Here is an 11,881-nt window from a genome sequence, read left to right as displayed (position 1 = left end):
AATTGTCTTTTTCAGCTCATGATGGGAGACCCCAGTTTTCTTCTATTTGGACCAGTGTCACCTCATATGTATTGCGAAATCCCAAAGTGAAAATTGTTGTTGCTGTTTTTAGTTCACTTTGCGTAAATTCTAACCCAGGTAGTCACTGCAGGACTAGGACTTTGCTGAAGCACATTATCGAGCCTAGGCCACTCTAATGAAGTGCTTTTTTGTGGATTCAACCTACCAACGTTTTCAGTTAGTAGATGAAGAGTTAACTGGTTGTACCATCCAAGTGTCTCTCAAAATTTTACTACAACTTTACAATATCCACTATGGGAATGAGGCTCCATTTTAACATTAACAACTCAGATTTCCCAATAGATCCCATAATGACACTGTTAATTAACTATTATTTTGTTTGCTTTTTAAATTCTTGATGATAATAATCAGCAGTTATCATACTCACAAGACTCCCTAGGGCATTTACTGCAGCAAATAAAGTGTTTGCTATTAAACACAAAGATAAATATACTGTGGTATTTTTAAGAGAATTGGGGCTATGTAGTAAAAAAGAAATCTGAGTGCATGTAAACCATTCAATTACTAGACTGTTAGAAGAAACCCACCCAGTATACATTTTTATTTGAAAGGTAGTTAGAAGAGGGTCTTTGAGAACGTCAACTCTGCACTTATTGGAAAGAAGGAGATACTAAAAAGGGTTTCCTTTGTGATGAGATGTTCCTGGATCATGTGAACAAGGATTCCGTGGACTCAGGAAGAGAGGAAAAAATATGGGGTTGAGAGATATAAATATTCTATTGCAGATGTCAGTGTTATCAACTTTTTGATTAATGATACAGAGAACAAATTCATGATGAATTAATAAACAACATTCTTGTACAAATCATTGAAAAGTAAGTATTTTCATATTATGTTGTTTTGTGTGCAAAGTAATTGGCAAATAATTCATTATTTTATGGGTACTTGACTGTACAATTAAATTGACTACATTTAGATTTGTAGACAAAGAAAACATTTGTGAGAGTCATGATAAAGTTTCAATGTACACATCTGAAAAACATCAAAATTTGTGGATTATATAGACAAATAACTCCATGAACAAAAACTCTCAATGCTATAATTAAATATTAGATTAATATACATTTCTTTGCATTTAACAAATTTGGAGGTACATTATTTTTGGTGAAAGGAAATTTGCATTTCTTACATTGATAAACTGATTCATGAAATGGAAACTTACCAATTGAGTAAAGTAATTCCATATTTCATGAAAATTTTTAATGTGAAATTATTATAATAATTTAGACATTAACATGATACTAAATTTCATAAGTTTTTTATAATTAAATATAGATCCATTGGTAGTATCAAGGAACCCCCAAATAAACTGGAAATAAATCTTCAGATTATAACTATTTTTAAGAGATCCAGTATATAATAATGTAAAAGAAGATAAGCTAAACACAACATATAAAAATTTCAGTGGAATTTATCTGTTTGTCACTTTTAAATTTATATTTATTAATGCTTTCTTTAAACTTATAAATATTTTTTTCTAGCCACCTTGGAACTCAGAGCATTTTAACAATGAGAAATGACACCGTGGTAACAACATTCATTCTCCTAGGACTGACCGATGATCCAAACTGGCAAATTGTAATTTTCTTTTTTCTATTTATAACATATATATTGAGTATCATCGGAAATCTGACAATTATCTTGCTCACTCTGTTGACTTCCAAACTCAAGACACCCATGTATTTCTTCCTTCGGAATTTTTCATTTTTAGAAATGTCATTCACATCTGTCTGCATTCCTCAGTACCTATTTAGCCTTGTGACTAGGGATAAAACTATTTGCTATGAGGCTTGTATGACACAACTATTTTTTGCCATGTTGTTTGGCATATCAGAGTTTTTCCTGTTGGCTGCCATGTCCTATGACCGCTATGTGGCCATCTGCAAACCCCTTCACTATACGACAATTATGAACAGCAGAGTTTGTACCCAGCTTGTTGCTGCCTGTTGGTTGGTCGGCTTGTTAATTGTGTCTCCTGGACTTATCTTGTGCTTGGGGTTGGAATTCTGTGATGACAATCTTATTGATCATTTTGGATGTGACCTTTCTCCTTTCCTAAAACTCTCCTGCACAGACACACGGACCATAGATTTGTTAGGCTTTATTTCAGCCATTTTCATATTGCTGATTACATTGACATTGGTGATACTCTCCTACGTATGCATCATCAGAACAATTCTGAGAATCCCTTCTGCCCAGCAGAGGAAGAAGGCTTTTTCTACCTGTTCCTCCCACATGATTGTTGTCTCCATCTCTTATGGCAGCTGCATTTTTATGTATATCAAGCCTTCTGCACAGGACACAGTTGCTTTAAACAAGGGGATAGCTGTACTCAACACATCAGTGGCACCTGTCCTAAATCCTTTTATATATACCCTCAGAAATAAACAAGTGAAAAATGCCTTAAATGATATCATTCAAAAATTTATCTTCTTTACCTTAAAAAAATAAATATTTGCTTTTTTAAAGGAAACAACTATAGCTAATTGAAATTTTAACGTATATGATTATATTCAGACTTATTTTATTTTTATATTATGGTTGTGATTAACAACAACATAAAAAGCAAACCTCACTTCCATCAAGTCAATGCGACCATATAGGACATGGTAGAACTCCCCTGTGAGATTCAGTGACTGTAGCTCTTTAGAGTAGTAGGAAGTGCAGGGAGATGGTTGGTGGTTTCAAAACGCTGACCTTGCTCTTAGTAGCCCAACACTTAATCAGTACACCACCGGGTGTCCTTGTTGTCATTAAGTGGCCTATAAATTTTTACTGTGAAGTAAAACTTCCCCTTCATTTTGATCTTTCAATGGTATAAAGCTCATTTATGGTGCTCTCTTATGTGCTGCTTAAAAACTTCACTCTTTCAAACTAATTTTCTTATTTCACTTCAAAATGTTTCATTATGAACCAATATTAAAAATAAAAATATGCAACTCATTTTAGTGTAGATATATTGAGATGTAATTTATTCGTGAAGAGTAGAAATAATTATTTTATTTTTAAATCTTTAGGAAATATTTCTTAAACTATACAATGTTAATATTTTAGTAAAATATATGGTGTTCCTGGAGTCATAGTAATGAATCTATACACATGTATTCAGATTTGGGCTTAATAAAGATGCTTTTACAATATCTGCAGATTTCTTTGTTATTATAAAATAAAAGCTGTTTTGGTTAGTAAAGTGCTTTATATCAGAAACTAACTAAAGAGCCTATGTAGATTATACCTACATAAGATTTTGGCTCAATTATTTTGCTAGAAGATACCTCCTTCTTACACACACACACATGCACACAAACACACACCATGCTAGCAAGTCTTCCATAAGCTTACCAATGGAACGCAGTCAGAACCTAGAGTTTCAGAAGCCAAGTTATATGGTTACAGTGTACAGTAAAACACTACAGTCAAATAGGAAGCCAAAGTCAAGTATCATGGCAGGTGTGTTTGATATATATCCTTTATCAACTTGAGGATATTCCCCACCTACACACATTTCTATTTTTCTGAGACTTTTATGGTGTTGCAATGTTATAAATGCTTATTCTACACCGCTTAATTAAAAAGAGAGGTTTCTCCACTTTTTAACAGTTGGAATTATATTTCACATTTATCTAAGATTTATATTAAGTGTTTATTCCAATCTAAGGAAATCTGAGAGCATTTTCATTTTACAAAAGAAAATGAAAAAGAAAAATTAGTGTTCAGCATTTGCTTTGATGCAAGGTACTAAAGAGGCGAAGTACACCCCAGCAGTGGAAATGTCCAGTGTCATCAGCAGGCTGTTCCTTAATGCCACTGTATGTGCTACTTATATTCATTCCCCAATTGAGCCTACACATGAAGATTCAGCCTTCATGAAACCTGAAAGTTCTACAGATTGTACAGTTAAGCATTACCCACTATCCAGTTTGACAGAAATTCTGATACAAAAACCATGTGTGTTTTTTTATACTGTTTGTGGCACTTTGTTTTAAAGCATGGAAAACTTCAACATATGACATTTCCATTTGCCTCGTGAATGAAGTACTTCATGAAAGTCCATTGAAATCCATATATTTTTCATTACTTTTTATTTGGGTTTCCAAATCATTGGCAATGTGATGTACGAATTCCATTATTGTTATTTTTGTACTTTACTGATAGCCTCATCCTTTTAAGGTGAGCGTTCATTGATCTTATCAGATGCTTCAGTTGGGTTTTTAAATTTTAGTTGGGTGTTCTAAGAAGAATGAAGTGACATTTTACATCTTATTAAAACAATAAAAACATTTTTTAAAAACCTCATTATGAAGAACTTAACAGACATAATGATTTTTCTTGGGTACAATTTCAGTCGTTTATCATGAAGAGAACATCAAGTGTGGTATTCACTTGGTTTTACATCTTGATTTTCACTGACAACCCAAAGTGTGGTAGCTATGTAATCATTTGTCAATTTAAGGATTAAGAATGTAGGGGTGGAATCTAGCCTGTCAATCAAGATAGCCAATGAGACCCCTGTGTGGGCATGGCTTTCTCCTGAGAATCTGGGAAATCCAGTATTCCTGCTTGGAGGCGGAGACCCTGTATCTCTCTGCCACTCCCTGGGAGATATTGCAGCTGACAAGACACATGGAACTGTGCTAGTGTTCTAACTTAGAGAAGCCACATGGGCTTACTCTGATGCAACCAGACCTCTGATACCGGAGATGCCATGTAGAGACCCCTGCCAGCACTGAGATGCTCACAACGCCACTGGTTCCAAAGACTTTCTACGCACTGGCCTGTGATCGTCCTGCATTTGACATCATTGTATGTGTTTTGTGACTGCGAAGAGGACTTTATAGATTGGTATTGGACATATGGGCTAGGATCAGACTTATGCACTTGGACTGAACTGGGTTGGGATCCTTTCTAAATGTTCAATTCCTCTTGTATATAAACCTCTCCCTTATACACATATAAGGATTTGTTTCCCTAGTCTACCCAGACTGACACACTGAGTTTGTGGATGGATAACTTTTGCACTTGAAATACCCTTGACACTTATTTTTAAGAATACTTTTGTGTGGACTTTGTTTGCTCTCCTCTCTTTCTAGGACTTTCATTTCCAGAGTTTCAGTTAAGTAGCGCTGATGATCAAGTAGGACAAACGAGGGGCTGCTACGGGAAACCTGAGCAGACCCGACCACTGAAAACAGCCGTCTTCTGGAAAGATTCTCAAACACTAACTCACTGCCATTGAGTTCATTGCAACAGCTTCAAACACCCCATAGAACAGTTCCTCTTGTAGTGGAAGTCCACTTAACAGCAGAGGATTTTATTTGTTGTTTCAATGTATTTTAGGCAATCCAAACGTATTTTATAATTATGGAGATAGACCCTTGAAAGAATACTTTCAGCTGGTTCTTTGTAAAATTTAGAAGCTTCAACTTCTCCTCTTTAACATAATCAGTTAACACGATTCCATCGTTGGCAGTATTTGGATGATGTATTAATGATGACTACAGCCCCTGGCATGAACTGTACTTCAATATAAAAGAAAATAATTTTCACAGTTCCATTAATCACATCATGATAAAATGAGAAAAGTTTGAATTTACCAAGGATTTCATTTACTTGAATTTATAATTAACTTCCATAATAACAGCATTCAAGATATAAAACAAGGCATTGCATTGGGCCTATCTGCTCCTATACATTGCTTTAAAATGTTCAAAATTAAAGATGTAATTTGGAGCCTAATATTCATCACAAAAACGATGATGTCTTCAATCATCTCATATGCTTGTAAAAATTGCAAAATGGATAAGGAAGACCTTGGAAAAAACGTATGCACCTGAATTATGGTGCTGATGAATAATATGAATATAAAACCATAGGCTTCCAGAAGACTAAAATATATTGATTGAGTCCATGACAGCTGGGATTCTCCACAGAAGCAAGGATAGTGAGACTTCTCCAATGTACTCTTGACATGTTATCAGAAGGGGCCACTGGCTCAAGAAGGACAGTGTGCCTGGTAAAGTACAGTTGGGGATTAAAAAGAAAGGCAGCAAATATTAAGCTCCAGCACAGCAACATTGTAAGGCTGGTTCAAGGTCATTTTATGTACTGCTGTTGTAAGTGGTGTTACTGTTTTCAAAATGGACTGAACAGCAACTAACAAACACAAAACATCTTTGCAGAACCCTGTATTCAAGAAGATATTATTTCCAAGGATTTGTGGACACATGGGCAAATATTTAGATGCCAATTTTATGCCTTGGCTTCCATCTTTATGTCTTGACTGACATATTAGAAAAAAAGAAACCAAACCCATGGCCTTGGAGTTGATTTTGAGGCGTGGAGACACCATGTGCTGGAGAAGAACATTGCTCCACAGGATTCTATTGGCTGCAGTCTTTAAGGAAGCAGATGATCATTTTTCTGTATTGCATAATTAAAATTACAAGATTTAAAAATCACTTTTATACATTAGAACAATAATTTTATTGATAAATAATTGATCTATGTATTGTGACGAATTGTATGAGCCCCAATAAATTGATTATTAAAAAAAAAATGGAGAATTTAAGGTTTCTAATTTTTCCTATTTTCCATAATATTATATGCAAGTAGAAATAATTTCCAGACAGGATGGAGAAATGTTTCTAGGCATATCTGTAAAGATGTTCATTTAATATCAATTCTATGTTATGTTTAAATGAGAATGGCACATATTGGATTGTATGCATTTTAATTTTATCCTGTTAGGTATAGATATGATTTTATTATTGTTTGAAAATTATATATGGCTAACAAGTTATGTGAAAATGTCATATTGATAAGCTGTGGCCTGTGGTAGTCACTTAATCTGGTGTCAATTTGAAGATTCAGGGTAAAGAGGTGGAGTCTACCCTGTCAAGCAAGTTGCTGCTAGTTGACTTTATTTGGCGGCACTAAGGAGATAAATCACTTGCTGGAGACGGGACACAGTCTCAGTCGCTGTGAGACATTCTTGTTGGCAAGCCACATGGAGACAGGCTGATGGCAGCCAGAGCCCTGGAGCTGGAGAAGCCAAGTGAAGCCCTTGGCTGCACTGAGGTGCTTATATCTCACTGGATCCACAAGTTCTTCCACCCACGGCAGTGTGCTCATCCTGCATTCTGAGTCATGCATTTGTTGTTTGAGTCTGAAGAGGAATTTATAGTTTGGAATTGGATAAGTGGGCTAATATCAGACTTATGGCATTGATCAGAACTGGGCTGGGATGTTTTCTCAGTATTCAATTGCTCTTGTATGTAAACCTCTTTGTTATACACATATGAGTGTCTATGAATTTATTTCTCTAGTCTACTCAGAGTACCACATATTCTCTCAACATACTTATTCAATCCATATGTTAAAGAAATGATCAAAGAAGCTGTATTATATGAAGAGGAGTGTGTCACCAGAATTGGAGGAAGGCTTATCAACTTGCGGTATGCAGATGACACAACCTTGTTGACTGAAAGTGAGGAGGAGTTGAAGAACTTGCTGATGAAGATCAAGGATTGTGTAACCTGAGGACCAAAGATTGAAAATTCACGGTGTTTGAAGAAGCAGAAGACAGCTATATTAGGAGTATTGAACTGCCAGTAGACGGACAATCATTGTCTTACTATATCAATGCCCTATATGCTGTATGAAGATATATATTATTCTGAAAAACCTGTGACTGACATTCTTAGTGAATATTACTGTAAAATTTCCCTGCAACCAACTCCCATTTTTTTGTGTAAATACCATCCATCCATGAAATGATTTATTCTGTACCAATGGGGAATTCAGGTATTGAGATATGGAGTTAACCTACATTGGCTCAAAATCCCTCTCTCAACAGTGTTTTAAAAATTAATACCAGGGGCTAATCAATGACAATATTAATGGAAGATCTTTGTGCTCCAGGGAGGTGATCTATAAGACTCTCTACCACAAGGAAGACCCAAATCCTCACAACTGGATCAACTGGTAATAGCATGATAAATGGAGAAAAGGTTATAGTTGTCAAGGGTTTTAACTTTCTTGGTTTCACAAACAATGCTCACGGGAGTAGCAGTCAAGAGATCAAAAGACTCTATATTTCTTAGGTAAATCTGCCCCACAAGACCTCTTTAGAGTATTGTAGAGCAAGGATGTTACTTTGAGGAATAAGAAGAGCCTGACCATAGTATTTTCCATTGCATTATATGCATGTGAAAGTTGGACACTGAAAAAGAAAGACAGAAGAAGAATAGATGGGTTTGAATTGTGGTGCTGGAGAAGAATATTGAAAGTACCATGGACTGCTAAAAGACAAACAAATCTGTATTGCAAGAAGTAAGGCCATTGTATTCCATAAAGGTAAGACATTGTCTTACATACTTTGGACATATTTTAAGGAGAGAAATATCCCTGGAAAGGGACATAATGTTTGGTAAAGTGGAAAGGTGGTGACAAAGAGAAAGGCCTGAACGAGATGGGTTGATGTTGACACAGTGGCAGCATCAATGGGCTCAAGTTTCAAAACAATTGTGAAGATGCCAGGACCATGCAGTATTTCATTCTGTTGTGCATAATGTTTCCATTGGTTACAGTCCACTTGATGACACTTAACAACAACAGGTTAAAATTTCTCCTCAACTCAAAACGTGGTCCGAGACCTGATGCCTGCTCTGACAGCTTCACTTTGCCTCCTGCTGACCTGGTGAACCATCTGTTTCCTTCCTCTTCCAAAAGCAGCATGGTAACACTCAGGATCAGCTGGTGCAGAATCTTCTTAAAGAAGAGCAGACCCCTCAGAATATGTTTACATTTGTTGGGCTGGGTGCTGTAGGCATGACCTTTGCCATCAGCCTTTTAATGAAGGACTTGGCAGATGAACTCGCTCTTGTTCGTGTTACGGACTACAAAGTGAAGGGTGAAATGATGGTTCTCCAGCAGGGCAGCCTTTTCCTTTGAAGTCCAAAATTGTCTCTGGCAAAGACTGTAAGTGTAACTGCAAATTCCAAGTTGGTTATTAGCACAGTCAATGCATCAACAGGAGTGAGAAAGGCAACTTAATTTGTTTCAGAGCAACGTGAACATCTTCAAATTTATCATCCCCAATGTAGGAAAACACAGCCCAAACTGCAAGGTGTTTGTTGTTTCGAATCCAATGGATATCCTTACCCATGTGGCTTGGAAGAACCGTGTTATTGGAAGTTACTGTAATCTGGATTTGGCAACGTTCTATTACCTAATTAGAGTCCAAGCACTAAGCTGTCATAGATGGGTCCTTGGGGAGCATGTAGACTTTGGTATGCCAGTTTTCAGTGAAGTGAATGTTGCCGGTGTCTCCCTGAAAAACCTGCACCCTGTTTTACGCAATGATGGGGCTAAGGAACTGTGGGAAAAGGTCCACAAACAGGTAGTGAATAATGCTTATGAGGTGATCAAACTGAAAGACTATACTTCCTGGACCATTGGGTTGTTTGTGGACGAGTTGGAAGAGAGTATAATGAAGAATCTCAGGTGGGTACATCTAATTTCCACCATGATTAAGGGACTCCATGACTTAAACGACAACTTCTTCATCAGTGTCCCAAGCATCTAGGGATAAAATGGAATCTCTGACCTGGAGAAGGTGACTCTGACTCCTGAGAAGATGTTTGATTAAAGAAAAGTGCAGATACACAAAAAGAGCTGAAGTGCTAAAGTCTTCTCTAGTACTACTTCACTATCTGGGCTGCAAATAAGTTGGGGGTTGTGCATATTGTTCTTTTATCTGCTCTGTGACTAAGGCAGTACATTTTTAAATCATTTTATTGGGGGCTCGTACAACTCTTATCATAATCCATACATACATCCGTTGTGTCAATCACATTTGTACATTTGCTGCCATCATCATTCTCAAAACATTTGCTCTCTGCTTGAGCCCTTGGTATCCGCTCATTTTCCCCCTCCCATCGCCCTCCCTCATGAATGCTTGATAATTTATAAATTATTATTTTTTCATATCTTACCAACTCCCTTCACCCACTTTTCTCTTGTCCATCTGCCAGGGAGGAGGTTATAGGTAGATCCTTGTAATCCGTTCCACCTTCCATTCCACCCTCCCAGTATCACCACTCTCACCACTGGTCCTGAAAGGATCATCAGTTCTGGATTCCCTGTGTTTCCAGGTCCTATCTGTACCAGTGAATATCCTCTGGTCTAGCCAGATTTGTAAGGTAGAATTGGGATCATAATAGTGGGGGAGCGGGAGGAGGAAGCATTTAGGAAATAGAGGAAAGTTGTATGTTTCATCTTTGCTACACTGCACCCTGACTTGCTCGTCTCCTCCCCAAGACCCTTCAGTAAGGGGGTGTCCAGCTGCCTAAAGATGGGTCTTGGGTCCCCAATCTGCACTCCCCCTCATTCACAATTCTTTGATTTGAATTTTTTGTTTTTTGATGCCTGATACATGATACGTTTGACACCTCGTACTCACACAGGCTGGTGTGCTTCTTCCATGTGGGCTTTGTTGCTTCTGAGCTAGATGGCCACTTGTTTACCTTCAAGTCTTTAAGAACCTAGACGCTATATCTTTTGATAGTGAGGCTCCATCAGCTTCCTTCACCACATTTGCTTATGCACCTATAGAATAGTCAAATTATTATCTAGAAGCATTAGTTTCCTAAAGTCAGTCCATAAAATCTTAAAGGTATATCCTGAGGTGAATAATATTTACAAAGTGTAGTTCTATATTGGTTCACTTAAAAATGTTCTACCACCCCCGAGACACCACTGCTAATGTGTTTACTGTGTGATATAGCTTCTGGTACTGTGTTAGTCTGGGTAAACTAGGGAAACAAATCCACAGAAACTCATATGTAGAAGAGATAGTTTTATATAAAGGGTAAGTGTGCATTAAGAAAGCACCTCAACCCAGTGCTGTCCAAGCCCATAAGTCCAACATTAGCCCGTATGTTCAACACCAATCTACAAAGTCCTCCTCAATCTCACAAAACACACTCAATGATGCCGACTGCAGGAGGAAAGCCGAATCAGTGAGCGTGTGAGCATCTCAGCACTGGCAGGGGTCTCCACACTGCTGTTCCAGCACCCAGGGCTGCATCGGGGTAGGTCCATGTGGCTTCTCCTCAGGGATGTAATGTAGGAAGTGAGGCTTGCAGCGGAAGCAGGGAAGTGGCTAAGGCAGAGGCACCCTGGTCTGACCATCAGAAAACAAGAGACCAGAGAACTAGAAAGGCGAGACTCACTGAGCCATTTAGCTCTCCGCCATTCAATTAATCCCACTTGTGTTTATTGCCAGGTGGCACAATAAACCTTAACAATCTCAGGTACCTTCACTCACCATGCCAAGTTCAGCTGCTTTCCCCAATCACATCTTGGGCTCCAATGTGTGAACTAAATCCAGTATCACATGTCTTGTTCATAACAGTCTTAACGGATATTACTTTGGGTATGATACTTATCAGAGTAGTGTATCTGCCATATAATGTAAAAAGATCTACATTTAACAATGCAACTATGATATACCAACTAAAACACCAAGTAAACCATGCAGTGGGAAAAAAAACCCTGAAAATGTAATTTTATTAAAAAAAAAAAACTATACTTGTCATATTATTCTCATAGTTTTTTCTTTTATCCTAAGAAACCACTGAATACAAGTATCCTTTTAAATCAACCTCAACCAAGATGAGTTATCTTATTAAAAAATCATAAGAACACCTTTCCAGAAACTAAAGGTGTTCCCTCACCTATTACTTCTCATTATACATATCTAAAAAAATAAAATAAGATAATGAATTAAATAGTATAA

General features: G+C 37.2%; 1 protein-coding gene and 1 pseudogene across 1 annotated transcript; both read left to right on the top strand.

Annotated features, from left to right (window-relative positions):
• The first annotated feature begins 1,587 nt into the window (after positions 1-1,587).
• On the top strand, positions 1,588-2,532 carry LOC101650209 (olfactory receptor 6C74-like). The gene has a single exon (XM_004700867.2). It carries the CDS (start codon positions 1,591-1,593, stop codon positions 2,530-2,532), a length of 942 nt encoding a protein of 313 aa, XP_004700924.1. The 5' UTR covers positions 1,588-1,590.
• Positions 2,533-8,877: 6,345 nt separating this feature from the next.
• LOC101649900 lies at positions 8,878-9,667 on the top strand (annotated as a pseudogene).
• The last annotated feature ends 2,214 nt before the right edge of the window (positions 9,668-11,881 follow it).

This window comes from Echinops telfairi, unplaced genomic scaffold (genome assembly GCF_000313985.2).
Source record: "Echinops telfairi isolate 266 unplaced genomic scaffold, ASM31398v2 ScPeMD7_2;HRSCAF=8, whole genome shotgun sequence".
Taxonomy (NCBI): Eukaryota; Metazoa; Chordata; class Mammalia; order Afrosoricida; family Tenrecidae; genus Echinops; species Echinops telfairi.
This window is presented reverse-complemented; position numbering and strand designations above follow the sequence as displayed.

Coding starts and splice junctions, on each gene's coding strand:
- LOC101650209 (XM_004700867.2), top strand. CDS start 1,591: ATGAGAAATGACACCGTGGTAACAACATTCATTCTCCTAGGACTGACC.